General features: G+C 37.2%; 2 protein-coding genes across 2 annotated transcripts; both read right to left on the bottom strand.

Moving 5' to 3' along the window:
- Nucleotides 1-1,822: 1,822 nt before the first annotated feature.
- LOC106441682 (afadin- and alpha-actinin-binding protein) lies at nt 1,823-4,660 on the bottom strand. The gene is made up of 13 exons (XM_013883467.3): nt 4,472-4,660; nt 4,364-4,383; nt 4,185-4,299; nt 4,012-4,109; nt 3,351-3,537; nt 3,194-3,256; nt 3,025-3,099; nt 2,880-2,945; nt 2,724-2,801; nt 2,565-2,642; nt 2,379-2,456; nt 2,169-2,288; nt 1,823-2,083 (listed from the first exon to the last, which is right to left on the bottom strand). The coding sequence occupies exons 1-13, from the start codon at nt 4,502-4,504 to the stop codon at nt 1,994-1,996; spliced, it is 1,101 nt and encodes a 366-aa protein (XP_013738921.1). The 5' UTR covers nt 4,505-4,660; the 3' UTR covers nt 1,823-1,993.
- Nucleotides 4,661-11,508: 6,848 nt separating this feature from the next.
- On the bottom strand, nt 11,509-15,262 carry LOC106441702 (calmodulin-binding protein 60 C). Its single transcript, XM_048739650.1, has 7 exons — nt 15,123-15,262; nt 14,888-15,030; nt 14,081-14,712; nt 13,421-13,581; nt 13,137-13,334; nt 12,460-12,637; nt 11,509-12,387 (listed from the first exon to the last, which is right to left on the bottom strand). Exons 2-7 carry the CDS (start codon nt 15,004-15,006, stop codon nt 11,804-11,806), a joined length of 1,872 nt encoding a protein of 623 aa, XP_048595607.1. The 5' UTR covers nt 15,007-15,030; nt 15,123-15,262; the 3' UTR covers nt 11,509-11,803.
- Nucleotides 15,263-23,503: the final 8,241 nt, after the last annotated feature.

Raw genomic sequence — 23,503 nt, 5'->3', positions numbered from 1 at the left:
TAAAAGGCTTAGGTCCTTATTAGGCTTAGGCGTTTGAATACCTGTTTAGATTCGGATCAGATATTTCAAGTACTGATCCGAATCTATATAGTGCCCTTAATTACAGTACCGATGACTAGTCCAATTATGGATTTTATCGAGGTCTAAAACATGATAAAATCGGGTAATTTGGATAAATTTTAATATTTTAGATAAAATATTTGGGTAATTCAATTCATTAGGGTAATTCAGAAAATTTTAAATACTTTGGATAAAAAATATTTAGGTAATTCGGTTTATAAGTAATATTTTAGAATATTTGTTAAGTTTAAAAGAAATTCTTTAGGATAGCTTTTTTTAGTTTATTTTCACAAAAATAACCTTTAATGAGAAAAATGACCAAAAGAGATTTTATTAAGTGAAAATATATACATTTATATTATAGGGTTAACTAATCTGGATTTAAGGCTTAGTGTTAAGGAGTGAGGTTTCAAATTTTAAAAAATTAAAAATAATTATTAAAAATTTCAAAATAAAAAGACTATTTGATAGAATTTCCTTAATTTTAAGAGAAATCCTTAGGATAGCTCTTTTTAGTTTATTTTCACAAAATAGCCATCAATGAGAAAAATAACCAAAATAGTTTTATTAAATGATAAATATACATTTATACCAAGAGTTAACTAATCTAGATTTAGGGTTTGAAGTTAAGGGGTGTGGTTTCAAATTTTAAAAATAAAAAATAAATATTAAAAGTTTCAAAATAAAAAGGCTATTTTGATCTTTTTATAGCTATTTTGGTGACAAAACTTAAAAATAGCTATTTGAGAGAATTACCCTAATTTTAATACTATATATAGTTAATATTTCTCGGTACATAAACTGTATTTTGGATATTCGGGTATCTATTCGGTTCTCAGTTCGGTTTCGGTTATAGAAGTATCGGAACTGTTCGATTATTTTTGAACATTCGGTTTAGTTTCGGGTTCGGTTATTTCGGTTTGCTTCCGATTCAGTTTTGGTTCTTGGTTTTTATGCCCAGACCTAGTAGAACTAGGGATAGCTCTTTTTAGTTTATTTTCACAAAATAGCCATCAATGAGAAAAATAACCAAAATAGTTTTATTAAATGATAAATATACATTTATACCAAGAGTTAACTAATCTATATTTAGGGTTTGAAGTTAAGGGGTGTGGTTTCAAATTTTAAAAATAAAAAATAAATATTAAAAGTTTCAAAATAAAAAGGCTATTTTGATCTTTTTATAGCTATTTTGGTGACAAAACTTAAAAATAGCTATTTGAGAGAATTACCCTAATTTTAATACTATATATAGTTAATATTTCTCGGTACATAAATTGTATTTTGGATATTCGGGTATCTATTCGGTTTTCAGTTCGGTTTCGGTTATAGAAGTATCGGAACTGTTCGATTATTTTTGAACATTCGGTTTAGTTTCGGGTTCGGTTATTTCGGTTTGCTTCCGATTCAGTTTTGGTTCTTGGTTTTTATGCCCAGACCTAGTAGAACTAGGGAAGTGTAGTTTCGTTTAGCATATAACTAATTCCTAATTAATTAGAGATACATTAGATTTTCAGAGACTTTAGTTAGCAAAAGTGGGTGGGTAGCGAAAAATGACCCAAATTGTTATTGATATGTAGAAAAGTGTCATTATGTAACTATCTCCAAAAATAAACAACCGAGTTGCTCTTCTGTACAATGTTAGAGCATCTCCAATGGTGTACTCACCATTGGAATCCTTAGGTATATTATATTATTATTTTTTTTTTTCTAAATAGTTAAGGATTCTAATCAAATAAGTATGTCCAATGGTGTTATTCATTAGGAATCCTTAAGAATATAAAAATTATAAATTTGAAAATATTTTTGTTTTTTTGTCCACATCCATTAATAATTCATATAAACTCTTCTGTAAATTGATTAGAAAAGACATGAGACATTGCCTTGTTAAGAGATTTGATATATTTTGCACCAGAGAGATCCACAATCTAAGTCAGCCACGAAGTCCACTGAGAGACTGTGGAGGAGGAGCTGAGTTTCTTCTCCGGTCTGTCTTTGGCAAATGCTTAGACATTATAGATTCCTACGTAAAATAAAAAATACACGATTATAAAATTTTGTAATGTTTCTAGAAGATACATAGTATTTGAGAAATCTAATAAGAGTACCTGTTCTTGAATAATGCTGCGTGCCTCGACGAGTTGTGCTTCGAGTTCAAGTTCCCTCTCTGACGCTTCTGAAGTAATTGTTACTTCTTTTTGAGCGTCTACTAACTGACCCATACGTTCCTTCATTAACCGAACAAAAGAACATGTAACGATAAAAACGAAGCGCTATTAAATAGATCGGAAGTGTCAACTTCAGGTTACCACTGTTACCTTGATGCTAACCATCTTCGAGCGTAAACTATCTTCTATCTGACCTCGAGCCATACGAAAAGGTAGGTCGAAAACATCCTGTCAATTAAAGATAATGTTTTCCTTGTTGATACTGATGTTTTGGTTATATGTATGCAATGTTTATAAATTCAATCTTGATTTAGCTTATAATGAAATTTTATGTACCGTCTTCCCGCCTAAAGGAGACTGAGACGGGTCTAAGCTCGTTCTGCCATTAGCATTCAAGAAAGAACGCATGTCTCCCTGTCAAAATGATCATCGTCTTTAATAATAGGATCATAAAGTTTTTCTCTTTTCAAAAAAAGAAAAAAAAAGAAATATAACCTGAGTGGATCGCAATAGGGCTCTCAAGTCAGTGTTCTCTGCCATTAGTTCTTGATTTTTAGCCTCGTATGCATCTACCTGGCAAGACCATATTGTACCCATTTTATAAGTACATTCATCCAACATAAAGCTATAATATTGTCATATGGTAATTACAATCTTTTTGTAGAAATCAGAATCAGTTTTCTTCCCAGTCCATGTTCCACGTTGTCTCCCTTCTTTCTGCACACGAAAATGTTGATTATTTCGCCGCTACTCTCAGAAAACTGGATAGTAGTCATTTCAAGAACCCAAATAGTACCTGGAGTAGATTCATAATCTCCATGCCTGATCTCGTTTCTTTCTTTTTCTCCATCAACACTTGGTTTAACCTCTCCTACAACAAGATCAATATTCACCATGTCCAGTTTAGTAAGACGCAACATATAATTCATACACTTGAAACATAAGAGAGTGAACCAAAAGCATACCTGTAGCTTTATATACTCTTTTTCTTTCTTCTTTGTTTCATGTAACTGTTGAGTCTTGACTTGCTTCCAAAAACCAAAAAATGTTCAAAGAGATATGCATTAGCATTCAAAAGTTGTTTGAAAACATTGATCAACACTAAGCTTATTTGATCAAAACCTGGTTAGCAATGACCATCCGCTGAAACTCATCCCTCTCTTTCTGTAGCTTCTCGTTCTGCGCCTTTAAAGCGGCTGTGTTTTTGGCTTCCGTTCTTGTGACAGAACCAAGCTCCCTCTCCTTGGATTGCAATTGATTCTCAAGCCTCTCAACTTTCGCCTCCAGTCTCGCCATGTCGGATAAAAGTCTGTAGCAAACAAGAAACTAGTTTTAAAAACAAAAAAAAAAATGTTCTCAAACAGACATATCAAAGGTAGCTTTTCCAGTAACTTTGTGTCAGAAAATTGTCCCGAAAAAGGATCTTACTTAAACTATACTCTAAACAAACATAAAACCAAAAAAAAAGACAGTGATAAGATACTCTATATATACATAACATGATCTAGATCACACAACAATCCATCTCGTTCAGACAAGGCATATCAGCAAAATGTAGCATTCTAGTATCTTTTGTGTCGGAAAATTGTCTTCTACAGAAGGATTTTACTCCAAAACAGACACACACATTAAACCCAAACATAGTGATAATATTTTTCTACATAATAACATTAGCAAGATCTAGATCACACAACGATCCATCTTCTTCATAGGTTTGACTTAGGATACAAGCAAATATACATGTAGAAGAAAAAGCTTGACAATGCAACATATAAAGAGTCACCGTAGTCTCTGATCATTGGTAGATTCTCTGAACTCCACATCACGCTGTCTCTGCTGAATCAAAGCGTATATGCAATTACAAGTCCTCGCGATCGAAACCTAATAACCATAACAACAAGTCTTATCGAATCAGATTCATAACACAAAAGAGAGTATTAAAGAGAAAAGACGCACAGGATCGGTAGCGAAGAGGTCGAGCGAGGCTGAGAATCCGTAAGTGACTAAGCTCTGGTTCAAGTACTTCACACAGTGCTCCAGGTTATCCACATCGGCGAAACTATGCTCCTCCCTGATCGTTGAAACAGAGTCAAATCGAAGAACAAAAACGCTAGAAACGATAGTAGAAAACTCACCCGATCGTTGAGAAACCAAACTGCATAAGAAGAAGCAAACACAATGAGCCTTAGAGAGAGAGAGAATTGGAGACTCGTGAGTGAGTAAGAGAGAGAGGAAGTCGTTACTCTGTAATCGAATTCCGGCGCAGTGAATGACATCGTTGACACACGAAGGATCCGCCGTTGACGCCGGAAGAGTAGGAAGAGACAAAAACAGCTTTTTTCACCTTTATAAAAAAAGTTTGAAGTCAAAAAAAAGGGAAGTGAATGTGTGTCTCTCTCGGATAGATAGATCTATCTTGGGGGAAGTGTACAGCGCGAGATTAAAATTAAAATATTATTTGTTTTAATTGTGTACGTTACGGTGCACTCAATTATTCCGTGCTTCTTCACGTGATTAGTTAGCGATGCGGTTGATTTCGCGTGTTTGCTTGCGTGTCGTCTTATTAGTGGTAAGATTTAATCTCTTTGGGTCTATCGCATTACTCTGTATAACGTGTAACATTCGGTAACTAACTTGCTGGATTATTGGGCGGGAGATGCCACGTTGGACCACTACAGCATAGTTTTGTTCGTTGGAGTCGTGTCTACCAATCTCTTCTTCGTTACTCCAGGACTAGTAACACCGTGTACTCCAGATTTTTTGGCGGATTTTCGTGTTATCTTCTGCCGTAGAAAAAATGATTACTAGCTATCTGAAATATTTATCATCACAAGCTAGCTATACAGACTAAACTAATACATATCTAGCTATATAAATTATATGATATACATGATAACATTCTTCAACTTAATGATGTTATGTAGTTAACATTACAAGTTTAATTTTATTAATCCAGAAAAATGACGTGGACATCAGAGACATTAACCAAGTTTAAACCTCTCGTTGATCAATTAAAATCTGACCTATCGGACCAAAATTTAACTAAAATTTGACATAACGACAAAAAGGAAAATCAGAGAAATTAGTTAACTTACAATCTGGTGAGTCAAATTTTAACTGACGAATGGAAAAATTAAACGGGGTTAATATCTCAGACGTCCACGTCACTTTTTGGATTGATAAAATTAAATTTGTGATGTTAACTACATAACAACATTAAGTTTAGGGATGTTGGAATGCATAACATATATTTCGTGTAGCTATCTATACATTAGTTTAGTTTGCATGGCTATCCATGTAATGGGCAATACTTCGAGTAGCTAGCAATTAATTTTTCTTTACGGTACCATTATTCATATTTACCACCACTAAAGACACATTTTCAAAAATACTTTCTTCATTAAGTGGCAAAAGACTCTTATACATTTGTTCTCAATATATATAATAAATAATAATTTAAATAAATAATAAATAAATTTATGATTTCGAATTATAATTTTTCAAATTCGAATATTTTTATAAATTTGAATATTTTTTTCGATTTTTTTTTTCATTTTTTTCAAAATCAAAAATTATGTTTGAAACTATTTTTAATTTTTTTAATATTTTTGAAGTATTTATTTATATATTTATTAGTATCTTGAATTTCACATTCTAAAAATTCTATCCCACCCCTCAAGTCTAAAACCTAAATCTATGAATATGATATTTTGATAATCTCTCTTCTTTTTTTTACGGGTGGTCACTATTCAAATATCCGGATTGGAAGTATAAATAGTTCGACTTGTTTTGTGACTTTTGTCTAATAATTAATTATTCAGTATATCCGATTTTACCTATTTGGATATTGGATATCCTAATATCTGAAAATCTTATACTTTAAACAAGATCTCCGATTTGATAAAAATAAAATAATATAATAAAAATATTTTATTACAAAAATAAAAGGTTATTTACTTTTTAAATTTCAAAAACTAAAATTATAAATTTAATAAATAAATACAGTAAACTTTACTTCAAATAATAATTATATAATTTTTATATGTAATTTTTAAAATATATGTATATAATAGGCCTAGTATATAACTATATATCCATATGACATATCGGATATTTATTCCTAGATTATTGGAATTTTTTTTTAAAAAAATTGTTTCTTATGAATTATTATATATTATTATTTGGTTTGCTTCATAGAGTATCCAGAATTTTTTTGTTTGAATTGAATGAAAGAACAAATCAAATTAAAATTTATTGATATATTTGTGAGGAGCAATATTCATAGAGTATCCAGACTAGCAATATTTTCATTGCATTTTTGTTTAAATTTTTTCATTACTTCTTGTTTGCTTTTTCAGTTTCCATGTACAAAACGTTATATATTTTGGGTTATATGAGTAGTTAGGGTTTAATAACAACTATATAAAATATGAAATATCATTTTGTGCCAAATTTAAAAATAAAAATTATCATCAGCAATTTTTTTATTGCATGTGAACAATTATATCTTTTTAAATGGACAAAAATCATATTTTCCAACTACTTAATATATACGAATGATTAGATGTACGCTATGAATATGTACTTCCGCTGATAGAATATTCTAAATTATACATTTTTTTTTGTCAACATACATCTTTTTATTTATTACACGAAGAACATGTCATATGATGAAATAGACCACTTCCTTAGTGTACCATTTTCAAGTAATCCGTCTCGAACACTATATCGTTTTTATGTAGGATATGTATACATTTTAAGGCTCCAAAACAAAGCTTCACATTCTATATTTAACGATCACAGTTTTTTTGTGTACATTTTAGTTTTATACTAAAATTTCTTTTGTGACAGAAGTTAGGATGTAGACTATATTGAACGCAGCCACATGGTCGGTGGGATATGTGTCGTCGGAATATGATAGGATGCAAAGTTCGTATGTTTGACGGATCTTGATGTTAGTGATCCTCTTCAAAAAAGGGAACATTAGGGTTGCGGCGAAGACGCGCTTAATCTATGGGGCCAAGCCCGTTACTTGGTAGTTAGTGACTTGCTCGAGATATGGAGATCGGCGATTTGTCGACTTGTCGTCAACTCTCCGCCACCAGTCGTAGGGTTTTCTGTGATGAAGAGTTGTCTTCTAATCGTCGCATGACCGCTCACTAGATAGGGGGGTGATGATGGCGGTTTGCTCGGCGAGACGATCGTTTGTCGCCTTATGAGCTTCGTACTGCTGGGCAAGGTGGTATGTGATACTTTTGATTATCTCCATCATGTTCGGTGCTTCTGTTTCCTGTCTAGGTTTGTTTCCGCCGGGTAAACCGCCGATAGGCATGTTGATCTTACGCTACTTTGTATAACCCATAATGGATGCCAACCATTGAATATGAGTTTGGTCAGCTCTGAGGAGATGAACAAAATTCGAGTGTAGGTTATTTCAAAGGTGTTTTATTGATTAATTGAGAAAGATTACAGTTGTGTGTGAACAAGAAAGAAAAGAAACCGCACTCGGTGGGAGTGTGTCAGAAAAATACAAGTCGGTGAGACTAAATCTAAATAGAGAAACCCCTAGTTCTAACCATCAATCTTTGTGGTAAAGTCTAAATGCCTTTCTTGATTTCTCATATCCCTCTTTTATATCTAAACCTCTTCTCTTTTTTTGCTATAAAGTTGACTTGACCTAATAAAATAGGTCGAGTGCTGGACCGAGCTTAACATGCCAAACCCTTCTGATTCATTACGTGTCGAGCTCTCGAGGCGAGCTTTTGGGCTGATCTTTTGGGCCGAGCTTTCGGGACAAATCTTCGGCCGAGCTAATGGACCGAACTCTCTTATTCAATGGACTTTGTAGAAAGATGCGCTACATTGTAAAGGGATGCAATCTATCTCTAACACGCGTACATGTGAACCTTCCAAATTATAGACTTTGATTTTAGTCTTGAACCGTGACAGAGAGTGCAATAATGAAGATAGGAATATAGAATTGTCTCCTAAACGACATTTTATTATTACTTTGCGTGTATATATATATATAGAATATAAGGCTAGTATTAATACTTGGCTTTTGGGTGAGGAATTTGCCTTACAAATAAAAATAAATAAAGTTATAGAAATGAAGTTATCTCCAATGTTGGTCTTATTTATAGATTGAACTCTCGACATCTATCTAACCATCTAAACTGTTTTCAATATAGCACTCATGAGTTCCATGGACAACCCTCCTCCTTCTTTCATATGCCTTGTCGTAAATGAGAAAGCAGTACAATGGTTCCCAAAGAAAACAATTGGCGAAACAACTTATCTCATCATCTCTGATGTTCAATACGAGGGCACTTTAAATTCTCACCATCTCCGATCGGTTCTTGGATGCAACAATAAAGAAGGCGAACGAAGCGACCACTACTGCTGGGCTTGTAGAAGTTATAAAACTGGTACCACCTATTTTTATTATTGCAACGAGTGTTATAACTATTACCACAAAGAATGTGTTGAGTCTCCTCCTATATTCATTTCCTCTTACCACCCAAAATATCCTCTTCAGCTTCTCAAATATGATAGGGGTATTAGACGGGAATGTCTTTGTTGTGGGTTAGAAATCTACGGACTAGTTTATCATTCTTCTATTTCTGATCTTTTTATGGATCCTCTTTGTGCAAGCAAACAAGAGTTTTCTACTATACACAATCCAGAAAGGCATGAGCATACCCTCCATTACTTTCCTAGAAAAGCACCAATTACTTGCGATGTTTGCGCATCTGATGATACCAAAAATTGCTTCTACTCTTGTCTTCAATGCGATTTTATTGTCCATGGAAGATGTATCAACTTGCCACACGTCATACGAATATCTTGTCACAGCCACCGTCTTTCTTTTACTAGTTCTCTTCCTTTCGGAAATTCTTGGTTTTGCGGAGTTTGTAGCCAGAAGATGGATGAAAACTATGGATCATATTCTTGCACAAAGAGTTGCGCCTATGCAGTGCACACTAACTGTGCTACTTTGCTTGATGTATGGGCTGGTAAGGAACTCAAGGACCAACCAGAGCTGGAAGATGATAATATTAAGCCGTCGTTTGAGGAGATGGGTGATGGAATTATACGACATTTTAGGCATGCACACCATCGCATGAAATTTATTGAAGATATTGAAGGAGTTTTTGATGCAAAACAACAATATTGTCGAGCGTGCATACTTCCTCTTTATGATGGTAATGTTTATACATGTATGGAATGTGATTTTTTTCTCCATGGAACGTGTGCAAATCTTCCTCGCATAAAACGTATTGAACATCGCCACCGATTAATTCTGGTTAAAGGAGGAATCTATTTTTGTTGTCGATTTTGCAATCGCTACTCTTGCGGTTTCGGATACACGTGTGGCGAAGGGTGTCTAAATTACTACCTGGACGTAAGATGTGCCTCCTTATCACAACTGGTCGATCATCCATCTCATCCACATCCTTTCTTCTTATTCTATCAACGAAAATCTTATCAAAAATGTTCGGCATGTGAAAGAACAGAAAGTATAAGTTTAAATTGTATTGAACGTGACTTTGTATTGTGCTGTCGTTGTGCCAGTCTTCCTTACAAGGTTAAGTATGAGCATGATGAGCATATGCTCACCCTTTCTTATGAGAAAATTGCAAGTGGTCCTTGTTGGTGCCAAATTTGTGAGGAGACAACAGATCCGAAGAAAGGATACTACACATGCAGTGAGTGTAGAGTCACATTCCATACAGAATGTGTACTAGGAAATGACATCTATCTGAAGGAAGGAAATGAGCTATATACATACTACGGACGCAAAGTTGAGATCATCCCTAACAACCGTCTCAGCCGACCCATCTGCCATGGTTGTCGTAAACGCTGTCAATACAATATAGTATTCAAAAATTATCTTGGAAATATATTCTGTTCCTCCATGGAGGTAATATATTCTCGATAATATATTCTGAATAGCTATTGTCTTCTGTTTTTAATTATTGTTCTTAATTATTTTTATGTACAGAAAAAAAACGCTTAGTAAAGAATAAAAAGCTGATTGTGTGTTTTATAAGAATGTGAATATCATTATTTGGTAATGTAGAAATGATATAAGAAAAAACTCAATCTGCTAACAAGCAAATTAGGTACCAAGAAACCTTAAAAAAGATGTAGAAAAGACTTTTGGGTACATTGTTTAGATCTACATTCAGAGGTATTCAATCTGGTAAAACCGAACCAACAAAACTGAACCGAACCGAAATAGAAAAAATTGTTTGGATTTGGTGATACCGAATATATTTAATGGATGTTATTTATCAAAAAACTGCGGCATATAGATATAATTTGGTATACAAACCGATAAACACTAACTTGATAGAAGAGCACTGTTTTGCCACTTCCGCTAAGCCTAGACGGGAGTACATTATTGGATTTCGTACGTCTGAACAAGCGAACTGCACCAAAAGTGACGACATTAACCAGCAAAACGTTTGGTTTTCTTTATGTATAATCAAGGTGAGACATCAAAAACAAAGAAGCAACTGTACACTAAATGAGCTTATACTAAAGATTCATCACGAGTTTAAAGTAGGCATTCTGTAGACATGAAACTCCTCAACCGCAAACAAGAAGGCAAGAAAACTATTATATCAAAAATCTAAGCCTAGAAGAATCCTCGGCAGAGTTGAAAGAGAAGAAAGATGTGATGTCCACTACTTACGAGAGAATAAGAAGATGGTAGTTAGTAACAGAGCACCAACAGCAGCATAAAGCTGATTCTTTGGTATATGTTGAGCAAATTCGACTCCTTGATAGAACCACTGCTCAGCCAGAATCTTCAAATCTTCCACGTTTTTCTCCATTTGGTTTCCTCATATTCATAACAATTACAACAACAATGTAATGATCATTCAGCAAAGCAAAGAAGCTTCGCTGAATATTAAGCTTGTTTAATTAAAAGAAATGTGTAAAGTTGGTTACCTTTATTAAGCTTAATATTTTAACTATATGGTTTTAAAGGATTAGAAAAGACCAGACCATAGCTTATCATAATGGTGTTGTCTTGATGCAGTCATTAGCAGAGCTCAACCTAACAATCGATCTGATCTTGAAGCTTTGTTATCACTCTTAATGAGTTCCTTGAAAAGAAATATAAGATATCATATGATTATTTTTATAGGTCATGACCTGATCTATATAAGTGAACTATTTTTTTTTTTTTGTAGAAAAGATCCTCTTCAAGGTGACACATAGAGTTATAGAGAGCCTCCTCATTGATGTATCTATTATAACTATTCTCTGCGGAAATTAGAGTTCAGTCTCTCATTAATCTTCCCAAGAAAAAAAACCAAATCACAAGTAGCACAAATAACACACAACTGAGAAAATAAAATTACAACAACAGGTTTTTTATAGTTTCTTGAAAACAAGCTGGTCAAAGTAGAGATTACATATAAAGCACAAGCAAGTAGAAGAGTAGAAGAAGAAAGCTTACACTATACAAATGAAGCTCCACAAGAAGAAGAAGAAACCACCACAAAAGACAGACTTCTTCTTCTGGGAAACTCTTTAACAAACCCATTAGTTCTTGATTCCTACTCGTCCTCATCGAGTTCAACAATCTGCGCACGTCTCTGAGCAGCTTTCCTCCTGATGAAGAAGCCCCATCTCATAGCTGCTTTGATCTTTAGCCATCCAACAACAGGCTTACCCGACTGTGAACGCTCTTCTTCATAATCACCCAACGAAGACTGACCAAAAGAGTGAAACCCAAACCCATCTTCCCCCATGTTCATCGGAGTTTGAGGGCCACCACCACCACCACCACCATTCATGCTAAAGAGTCTCAACAGCTGCTGCATATCATCGTTCTCAAGCATTTCGTTACTTCTAGCCCTTATCTCTTCCTCTGATAAAAACCCATCACCTCCTCTGTTTGACCAATCATTAAACGGGTTCATCTCAGTATGAGGCTGCACCAAGTGGTTGTTTTGGGAACCTGACGGTGGACCTAGTGCTAATCTCCCACCACCGTTGCTATTCATCATGCCTTGTGACTCATGAGTGTTGCTAACTAGCTGGTCTTGAGGTGCAAATGAAGCGTTTCCATAGTGCATGTAAGAGGTAGTATCAGACTGAGCTTGGAAGCTTGAAGCCGGAATCTGATTGTACACTGATGCTGTAAAACCCAAAGAATGGCTGTTAATTCGGATTCACAACAAAAAGAAAATGGATTTTAAGATCAACTCACCTTCACCGGTTATGTCTGAATATGATGTAGAAGGTTGGCTTGGAACAGAAACTGGCATTGAGTAATCTATCTCAGCTGTCTTGTTAACTTGGTTGAAGTTCATCAGTGACTTGCTGTCATACTCAACAACTTGATCCCAGTTTTCATATGCTTTCTTCACCAATGCATCAACATAACCCTATACATATAATCAATGTTTAAGAATTATTTAGGTTGTAACTAGGCGCTCTATAAAGAATTAGCGACTTGACGGATTATTCGGGATCCAAGCGAGGATTAGGCGTTAACAAAGTTTTTATTTATCTTCAATATATTTTACATTTACATAAGATATTTTAGCTTTTGGGTTTGATTATAAAAATGTTTTGATTAATTATCAAAATTAAATATATATAACAAAATAAACTAAACAAAATTTTGGATTTATACTAACATTATTACTTAATTTTCAAAATTAACCTAATTTTGATCGATTTAGAACAGTTTAAACAGATTTAGAATAGTTTAAACCGGTTTGAATCGGATTTTAAGAAAATTGTTTCGGTTAGGACCTATTTGTGGTCTAGGCGGTGCTGCCACCTAGACGATTTTTAGAACCATGCATATAATACATCAACAGTTTACTATTTACCAAGTAAGAGAGAAGAAACAAGTGTATATCTATAAGAAGGACAAACCTTTTGGTTGTCAGAAAGAGAATCCGCAGGATAGTACTGCTTCCCTGAAATAAGACCACTAAACTCATAGATATTGTTGAAAACAACACCAACTGAGTCCTCAGGATAGTAGACGTAAAGCATTTCACTCAAGACACATGTTTTGGAATGTTCTGCAAGTGTCTCCCACATCCTGTTCGACATTCCACTCCCAAGAATCTGATTAAAAAAAAAAACTCGAGAGTAAGAAAGAAACTTTCACCATCTTGATAAGATACAATGGATAGTGGAGATGGTGCACTTACAGTCCTTAGTTTCTGAGAGTCTTTCACCATAAGACGTAGAAACTCTTTAACGTTGTAGATTCCTGCTTTGTTCAGCTTCTTATGGAAAGCTCCGTCTTTACCGATCTTCTCCAGCCTCCAGACTTCATCATCCAAAGCAGGTGGATAATGTTTCTTGTACACTGTAGAAAATAACCATTAGAATCCCTAATGTATAATTATACTAATATCTAAAATTAAAATTATAAATCAAATATTAGTTATTTCGGGTATTAATAGATAAAAATAAATGTTTTGGATACAAAACACCCAAATAACATTGTATCTAATTATCTATGGTTACTTTCAGAAGAAAAAACATTGTAACCCGTTCAAACCAAATATCGAGTATTTTTGGTTTTTTAGTTACTTTTAGATAAGTTTAAGTAGTTTAGATATAAAATACCCGAATTTGAGTAGTTTAGTTACTTTGGCTAAAACCCAAACCCACCCGGATCCAGAAGGATCAGACTCGAACCCAGCCTGTTTTTTTTAATATCCGAATAGGACCATTTTCAAAACCCGAAAAAACCGATACTCATTGTACCCATACGGTAGGAAGAGGTACCCAAATGCCCAGGCCTAATAAGAGAGTAACAAAAAAATGTTTTCAATGTGACTCAAATGAAAGGAAGAACTTACACTCTCCACGATGGTCCTTGACGGTGAAAGCTTCAGTCTTCGCCTCGCGCACACGCAACCCCTCACAGTAACCAGAAGAGACCTTTAACCCCAGCCTGAACTTTCTGCACCTTATCCAACTCGAGTTATCCGTAAAGATAAGCTCTCCTAACGTCCCCACGCCTTCTTTCAACGTCACCTGCACGTCCCCGGTCAAGAGCGGCCTCTTTCCTTGACGCTCATTCACCAAATGGCTTTCGAACTCTTCTTCAGTCCAGCCTTCATCGTCTTCACTGTTGAAATCACCGTCAAGCACAACAACATCAAGCTTAGCAGAAGCTTCAGGTCCTACTGTTAATACATGTCCCGTTGTGGCGTCTAACAGTACAACGTGGATGGCAGCGCCTTGCTCCCCTTCTATCTTCCCTCCGGTGAAGAGAGGAACGGAGAGTCTAGACCTGAACTGCAGCTGCAAGTTCCTTCCACCGATGCCTTCTATTCGTTTGGGAGAGGACCTTTCACTACTAAGTCTTGCGGGGCCTAGTTTCGCCAGTGCCCTCTCCACTTCTTCGCTTACCACTCTGCGAAGAATAGGTTCCAAAGACGAGCAAAGTCTTTGTAAGCTATCCATCTTCAGGGCTTCCACAATTACACTGCAAAGAACATACACAAGCTTTCTCAAATTCAATAATCAAAACATCTAAACAACACTTTTTGCTTCACACAAATAATCAATCAATTGTAGATTTGAAAAGCGAGAATCTGAAACTCAGAACACAACACAGACTAAAAGGGTTTGAAACTAAGACAAGTAGCAGCATAGATTACCTTGCAAGAGCGGGTCTTTTACGCTCAGGCTGCTGCTGCTGCTGATTGTTATCATCATCTTCCTCAAGCTTTCTCTTTTCTCTCATACTATTAGTCCTCTCCATATATCTTGTCTGCATCTTTTCTCCCTAAAGCTAGAAGATCTGTAAGAACGAGACAAGCTAAAGTAAAGACACTTCACCAATCTAGAAACTTTTATTCGATTTGATGGAGAGAGAGAGACCAAAAAGAATACCTCAGAATGGTGTTTGGTTTGGATAGAGAGAGAGAAAATCAAAAGAAGTTATGTTCTGTCTTTTTTTTTTTTTTTTTTGGAACACCAATGTTCTGTCTTAATTAATTTACTTCTAGCACTTGTCTTGGTATGTGATTAGTCGACTACTTTGACTGGTTGTACTAAATTAAGATAAATATCTGGTGCGGGCGTGACCACCGTAGGCTTGAATTGCCGCCACTTTGTTGTTCGTTTATTGGCCGACAATGTTGGGCCGGCGGCTAGTGTATGTATTTTTAGCACATGCTTTATTCTAGTTGAGAATATAAAAATTGATACTTTGGAGTTTGTATATAAAGACTAATTATTTCATTTGTTACACGATTATAATAGTGCAAAAGTACAAAACACACCATCATATCACCAGGGATAAGATTCAACATGGGTTAATAATATAGATTACATGAATATAAGATCTAACTGCAATATAAAAGATTAGGTCCATAGATTTCTTTATTTATAGAAAGTGTAATAGTATTTGATCAATTCTTTTTATATTTATATATTACATAAAATAATGAATAGAAAGCAATCTATAGAAATTGATCTAATGATATCATATTCCTATAAAAATAATCTATTATCTATAATAATTATTAATCTCTTATAATGTCCTGCTTTACAAATAATTAAGTTTTGAAGATTGGACGGATTATATTTAACGGAACATGTGAGAACTTTGATTTTTTTTTCATTTAAGTCAAATAATATACTGTTATGATTGAAAATAGTTCTTTTTTGATCAAACCTTTCTTCTTCAAATTAACTTCCGAAAACAGAGTTTGGGTTCCTAAGGAGAGAGTTCGAAACAGAGAAGAGAGCTGCCTTGGCTAGGCCATCAGCAACCGAATTACAATTTCGACTCACAAACTTAAAACAGATAGAGGAAACAGATTGGCGCAGAACACCAATGTCATGAAGGATTCCATGGAGAGAGATCACAGACGTGTTTCCTGTAATCAAGTTGATTAGACTTTTATTGTCTGAGAAACAGACCAAGTCTTTCACACCATATGAAATCGCTGCTTCAAAAGCTGCTTTCAAAGCCAAAGCTTCAGCAACCAAGGCCGAGGCAATGACTGGTTGGGCCGTCGCGCCTTTGAACATCATAGTTCCATCCGGTTTGTAGCAGATCCAGCCCAATCCTCCCGCACAAGTCTTACTATTCCAAGCAGCATCCGAGTAGCAGGAGAAAGCCGTTTCCATTACCTGCATTTGAGCCTGAGAAGTCTTGATCGGCAAGTCTTTAGATGAAGCAGAGGAGGTTTTGACGGCCTTAGCATTTTGCCATTCACGTGCACTCTTAATGGCTTTAGTAAGGACCTCTGATTCCGAGAAAGACTTATCTTCAAAACACAACTGATTTCTACAAGTCCAGAGGGCCCACATGATCCAAGGATAGAGGGGAACACTCAGACCTGTAGGCGGAAGGTTTATCATACGGGAGCAAGCCTTTAGGAGATCTTCTATTGTCTGAACCAACGATGAGCTTGGGATGAGGATAGATGGACAACTCTCCCAAACTTTTCTTGCAAAAGGGCACAGGAACATGACATGAATAACCGATTCACCTTCGCCACACCTTTTACATTTACCGTCGACTTGCATTCCACGCTTAGTAAGTGAATCTCCTACAGCAACCGCCTTGTGTTTCAGCTTCCAGAGAAAGTGTCTGATCTTAGGAGAGCAGGCAACGTTCCAGACATACTTCTTCCAATCAAAGCCATCTTGATTGCCTGTCACGTTCAGTTTTGCCAACGCGTAGCCCGTCTTTGTGGTGTATGTTCCAGATTTCTCTAGAAGCCATACCAACTCGTCTGCCTGGGAAAAACGACTTGGCACAATCTTTCTAATGGCGACCTCAAACTGAGGTAGGTGGAGCTTTATTTTCTCCACGTTCCAGTCTGTTGCATTGGGGAGCATTAGATCCGAGACAAGAAAATTTTGAGATTCTCTTGTTGGGGGTCCAATCGGCCTGTGTTGCTGAGATGAAGATAGCCAATTATCTCCCCAAATCCTCACAGATCTTCCATCTCCAATAGCCCAACCAACTCCTTTCCTGATTATTTCTCTCCCTGCTAAGATACCCCTCCAGCCATGTGATGCAGAATTCGGTGCAGTGCACTCTAGAATATTTTCAGATAGGCAGTACTTATTTAGCAAGGTTTGTCCCAAGAGAGAGTGGGGGTTTTTCAACAGCCTCCAGGTATGCTTTGCTAAGAGAGCATCATTGAAGATCTCTATCTCCTTGAAACCCAACCCGCCTGCACCTCGTGGTAGAGTAAGTTTGTCCCAAGAGACCCAGCACATCTTTCGGATCTCCGGTTTCACATCCCACCAAAAGCGAGTGAGAACGGACTGGATTTGTTTGCATAGCGAGACCGGAAGCTTAAAGCAGGACATCGCGTATGTTGGCATCGCTGCGAGAACTGCTTTGAGTAGAATCATTTTTCCAGCTCCGGAGAGATATCTCGAAGTCCAGCTATGAGCTCTTTGCTTGATTCTGTCCACAATACTTGCAAAAATATCTCTCTTTTTTCTGCCAAAATGTTCCGGTAAGCCCAAATATTTACCAATTCCTCCTTCATTAGTGATCTTTAGCTCATCTTTCACTCTCTCCTTTGTTGCTTGACTCGTCTTCGAAGAGAAAGTGATGGCTGATTTTGTTCGGTTTATACACTGGCCCGAGGCAGACTCGTACCTGTCCAAGATCGAGAGTAGAGTCGCACAACTAGAGGCGTTAGACTTCCCAAAGAACATAGTGTCGTCTGCAAAAAGGAGGTGATTAATTGGGGGACAGTTTCTCGCCACTTTAACTCCCGGTAGTGTCCCTTTAACCAACGCTTGCTGGCACAGACCCGAAAGGACCTCCGTACATAAGATGAAGAGGTACGGGGAGAGTGGGTCGCCTTGTCTCAGTCCTCGAGAAGGAAACACTCTTCCTTGCGGTCCTCCATTAATCAAGAAAGAGTATGAGACCGATGATACACACTCCATCAGCCATGATATCCATACTTCATGAAAGCCCAGCCGTGTTAACACTTCCCGCAGAAAACTCCATTCAATCCTATCATAGGCCTTACTCATGTCCGTCTTTACCGCCATAGACACATGTTTCTTTGCTTTCGACTGCCTAAGGAAATGGAGAATCTCGTGGGTGATTAGGACGTTATCGGAAATGGCTCGCCCGGGAACGAACGCGGACTGTGAAGGGGATATGATGGATTGCAGTAGCGGCTGAAGTCTCTTTGACAAGATTTTCGCAATGATCTTATAATGAGTATTACACAAGGCTATTGGTCGATACTCTGAGGTTCGTTTTGCACTCGTCGTTTTCGGGATCAGCCTAAGGTGGGTCTCATTTTGCCTCGGGTGGAGGTGACTTGTTTCAAAAAAACTTCGTATGTCGCCGTAGACGTCTTCTCCGATCACATCCCAAAAGGATTGATAGAAAGAAGCTGAGAAACCATCAGGGCCTGGGGCCTTATCGGGATGGATAGAGAAGACTGCGGCAGTGACCTCCGCCTTGTCCGGGATAGCAATAAGGTTACGGTTATCTTCCTCGGAGATCTTAGGTGCTAACGCTTCCTGAACCACCACTTTCCCATCAGTGTTACCAGACGTGAAAAGTTTCTGGTAATAGAGACCAAAAACATCAACAATCTGCTCTTCTTCGTAGAACGCTTGCCCTTCTTCGTTCTCAATCACTGAGAATTTATTCTTCGCTCTACGACCTCTTGTAACAGCGTGGAAGAAGTTAGAGTTTCTGTCGCCTTCATTCAGCCATTGGATACGGCTTCGTTGGCGCCAGAAAGCTTCCTCCACAGCGTAAGCTTCATTAAGTGCAGCTTGAATCTCATGAATTCTCTCCTGATCTTGTACTGAATCCGAGAGGGCCTTTTCCAATAAATCCTGGTGGAGAGTAATTGCTTCTTTGCTTGATGTTGCCTGTGTTCTGACCCATTCCACCAGGTTCCTCCTAATACTGCAGATTTTTGACAGTACAGAGTCCTCACTTTGTTTCCATGTCTTTTCCACCAGCTCTCGTATTTCTGGTTTGTCGCTTAGGCTCCTATCATATCGGAAAATTCCTTTTTTCTTCTTAAGATTCTGATCAAAGTGAGTGAGAACTGGTCGGTGATCTGATCCCTCGAATCGTAAATACTCACTCCTAGCAGCAGGAAACATCTCCATCCATTCTACATTTGCCATGACACGATCAAGCCGAGACTGAATGAAGTGTGAGTATCTTGTTCCCCTCCAAGATAGGGAATTGCCAGAGAATTGGAGATCCCAAAGCCCATTCTGAGATACGAAATTACGAAAGGATACAAACGATCCTTCCCATCTCAAGGGGCCACCGACTTTTTCCGAGTTATTAAGGAGCTCGTTAAAGTCTCCCGTAAGCAGCCATGCTTCAGTTCTTTGTGCTCCAATGGAGGAAATTTCCTCCCAAAATTTAGCTCTGTTTTCTCGCTGGGGCACACCATAGATGTATGATACAAAGAAGCTTTTTCCATTAAAAGAGATGCTTGTATCAATTACATTTGCTGAAGCATATAAAACTTCCAGTTGCACACTGTCTTTCCACGATAATGCTAAGCCACCACTAAGCCCCTCAGGAGGTACGGTAAAGTGGTTTGTAAATTCAGTGCCTTTGTACATCTGGAAAACCGCCTCATCGCTTCGTTTTGTCTCCATAAGGAACATTATCTCCGGAGAATTTTTGGATCGAAATTCCCGGAGACGACGAACTGTCAGGTCGCTCCCCATACCTTGACAGTTCCAGCTCATATTGACTAAGGAAGAGATTTTGGATCGGACCGAAAATCCGCTCCTTTCCTCCTTGAAGGTGGAATGATAGTCATACGAGGCTGAGTAGCTTCAGATCCTGATGCTCGTCCTCCCTTTGCCTGTCCTGCAGTGGCTGAAACTTTACGTCTTGGGGAGTTCTGAGTCTTAGTAACTCTTCTTCTCTTCACACTAAGACCTTGCGGAGAACTTCTCGTTGTTCTTTTCTTAGTGACAGGCTGAAGCTGAAGCGGACCCTTCCCTTTCTTTGAGGTAGCGCCTAGGCGGGGAACATCTGCATGAAGAGCTTGTTGTTCCACCAGGCCTTGCGTATTCCTATCCACTGGAGAGGACATCATCGGACCTAGTCTTAGGGAGACATGTATCCTATCTTCACTCAAGGTTCTTATAGGTGATCTGTCCACAAAGCCTTCCTGCTGATCCATGATCGGGGTTCTTTGTTGTTTTGAGCTTGAGGCAACGTTGATGCCTCCAGATTGTGGAAGGGGAAGATTATCCTCAAGGTACTGGATATCGACTTCTTGGAGCCTTCCTGAGGCTGAGTTTGCTACCCCATCCTGCAGTAAGGGTACCCTTTCAGTCGGGAGAGAGAGTCGTTCCAGAGCTGACCTTCTCTCATGGGAGGGAATACTTCCATCTACAGATTTATTATTTGTTTCTGCTGAGCCAGCCTGGGTAGAGATTCCTTCCCGCTGAGGGCGTGGTGATGGGGTATGAGACACTTTTGAGTAGCTTGAACGAGCAGGGGTAGTACTCTTCAGGCCTTCAGCGACAGGTCTCCATTCGTTTCTTGGGCCGGAAGTTGAACTTTTTGTCTGGTTGCCTCTGCGGGAGATTGCTTCATTGTCTCTAGAAAAGGATAGTCTCTCCCGAGCGGAGGGACGAACCGCTCTGTTCCGACTGGAGTTGGGGTAAGATTCTTCATTTCTTTGGGTCTCTCTTCTGAAACCGTAATCATACCCAGAGTTAGTGTCTGATCTCCATGAGCCCTCTCTGTTTTCAGTTTTCTTCCAATGAGACGTTGCATCAGAGTTGTGTCTTTGTCCTTGGGAAAAATTTCTCTCTCCCCTTCTTGACTCCTTCCGTCTCCTATCAGCCTCAAGTCGTTCCAGAGTACGGTTTTGTGAGATTCCCAGGTGATCTCCTCTGTCTCTAGAAGTTCCTTTCGCTTTACCAGAGGGGCAGTCATCCACTTCATGGGTCAAAGACAAGCAGTGAAAACAATGTTTTTCCAAGTTTTCAAATTCTAGTTCCACTTGCTTGATATCGCCTGACAAGCTAATGTCTAGCATTGTCTCAAGCGGCCTTAGCCCATTGATCATAACTCTGACTCTTCCTTTGTCTACATCAACATCCTTTACTGGTCCAAGCTCTTTACCAATGGCTTTAAGCGCGTCATTTGTCCAGTAGTGGAGAGGAATGCCGTGTATAGTAATCCAAAATGGGATGAGTGCCGGGAAGTTATCAGAAACAATGGGTTCCCACCTCTGCAAGATCAGCATCCATCTCTTAAAGTGGAAGGGGGCTTTCGAGAGGATGTGCTGGAGATCTTGCTCTGTCTCAAATTTAAACTGGAAGAGATGTGGGCCTAGGGCTTTCCCAGTGATTCGTCCTTGAACGTGCCAGTGTTGGAGGAAGAAGTCAACCAGCGCTTTAGTTTTCTGGATAGCTGGGTTAGTTACTCTCCCTATAAGGGTCAGTTTATGCTCTTCAATCAAAGCCTCGTTGTTAGAAACTGGAATTCTAACTGGTGGTCTTCGAACCGGTCTCGGATCTTTAGAGATCCACTTCTCTTTTTCTCCCCTTGACAACCTATGAGCCATAAATACTGTGAAGGAAAGAGATACTCGCAATAAGTGACCGTAGTAAATGCTTCAACGGTAGAAATCCCAAACTTAGGTAAAACCTCAGTGACAAGGTAAGACTGCACAAGACAGTAAAAGAAGAAGCTGGTGAAAAACAATCTTAATAACTCGGCCCATCTCAGGTGAAAGTTTTTAAATTGTTTTCACCACCCCCTTACAAAGCTCCAGATCTACGTCAGGTGCTTCATTGGTTTCGAAAACAGGAACCGTAGATGTAACGAGGATGTGTCGGAGATTAGGGAACCAGGGAGAGGAGAAACTCCGGTCGCAAATTCCGGCGTATCCTGTCGAATCACGCGGTGGTTTCTGGTTGGGAGACGGTGGATGGCTCAAAAGTCAACCTTGAACAGTGATTCCTCGAGCTGTGTGCCTGGGAGCTTTTTAAAAGGCGTTTGATATTGTTATGATTGAAAATAGTTCTAAGATTGATTTTTTTGGTTCGTTGATTGTATGTTTTGTATTATTATTTAAAGAGAGAAATAAATATTTGGCAAAAAAATATGTAAAATATTAGCAAAACATTAGTAAAAATCTAATAAAAAAACGAAATGATGACGAGAAAAACAAGAAAAACCCAAAGAAGATGTATTCTATGTGTTGGAGAACTTAATGTGATAATTACATATAATTCTACAAGTATTTGTTATTACTCAATATTCATCAGTTATTTTTACATCAAATTTATGGAAACTTTACGACTGATTTTCAAATTATCTGAAGTCAAAAATTATATTTTTAATGTTTCTAATTATTATTCAAAATTTATGACATTGTATACATAATATATATTTTCATACAATATTTATATCCGTGAATTCGCGGACAACCACCCAGTTAATATTTTAACATATAATTTACTATTGACTTCTTCAAGCCTCTTCTCTTTATCAAGTTAGATCATTATCTCACAAAAACTCCAACGATCAAAACAAACACAGTTGAGGAAAATAAACGTCTGAAAACTATGAAAGTGGACAAAATGCCGGAGATCGTGAAGCTGAGCATCGACGCCGGATCTAATGTGATCACGACGACCATGTTCAAGAAATCGGCTCTGGCGAAGTCAGAGAAGTGAAGAAAAAAAAATAACCACGAATATATAATGGACACTTTTCTTAAATAGTCATTTATACATTTTTGTCACGAAAATAGCATTTAAAAAAAATTGAAACCATATCCTCTACACTCCAACTCTTAACTCTACCTCTTAACTCTAAACCGTAAATCTATATTAGTTAACCCTATGGTATAAATGTATTTTTACCTTTTAATAAAACCTTTTTGTTCATTTTCTTCCATTAATGTTATTTTTATTTAAATAAACTAAAAAAAATTATCTTAGAAAATTTCTCATATATAATATTACCAGTTGATGTCTCGCACCTTGTGTGGACTAACATATATATATATATATATGACATATTTAATATCTATGTTTAGTATATAACTTTTAATTAATAATCCCAAATATCATGATTATAAGAATAAGAACACATGACTATAATATTAACCATTAAAATCATAAACTAAATATAAAATTAACTTAATTACGATATTATCAGTAAAATTTGTTAATATCTATTGTTAATTTAAATATATTTAATTAATAATCTTAAAAATATAAATAGATACACTTAAATAATACTTTGAAATGAAATAATATGT

This window comes from Brassica napus, chromosome A9 (genome assembly GCF_020379485.1).
Source record: "Brassica napus cultivar Da-Ae chromosome A9, Da-Ae, whole genome shotgun sequence".
Taxonomy (NCBI): Eukaryota; Viridiplantae; Streptophyta; class Magnoliopsida; order Brassicales; family Brassicaceae; genus Brassica; species Brassica napus.
The sequence above is the reverse complement of the archived record's forward strand: the minus strand, read 5'-3'. Positions and strand labels throughout refer to the sequence as shown.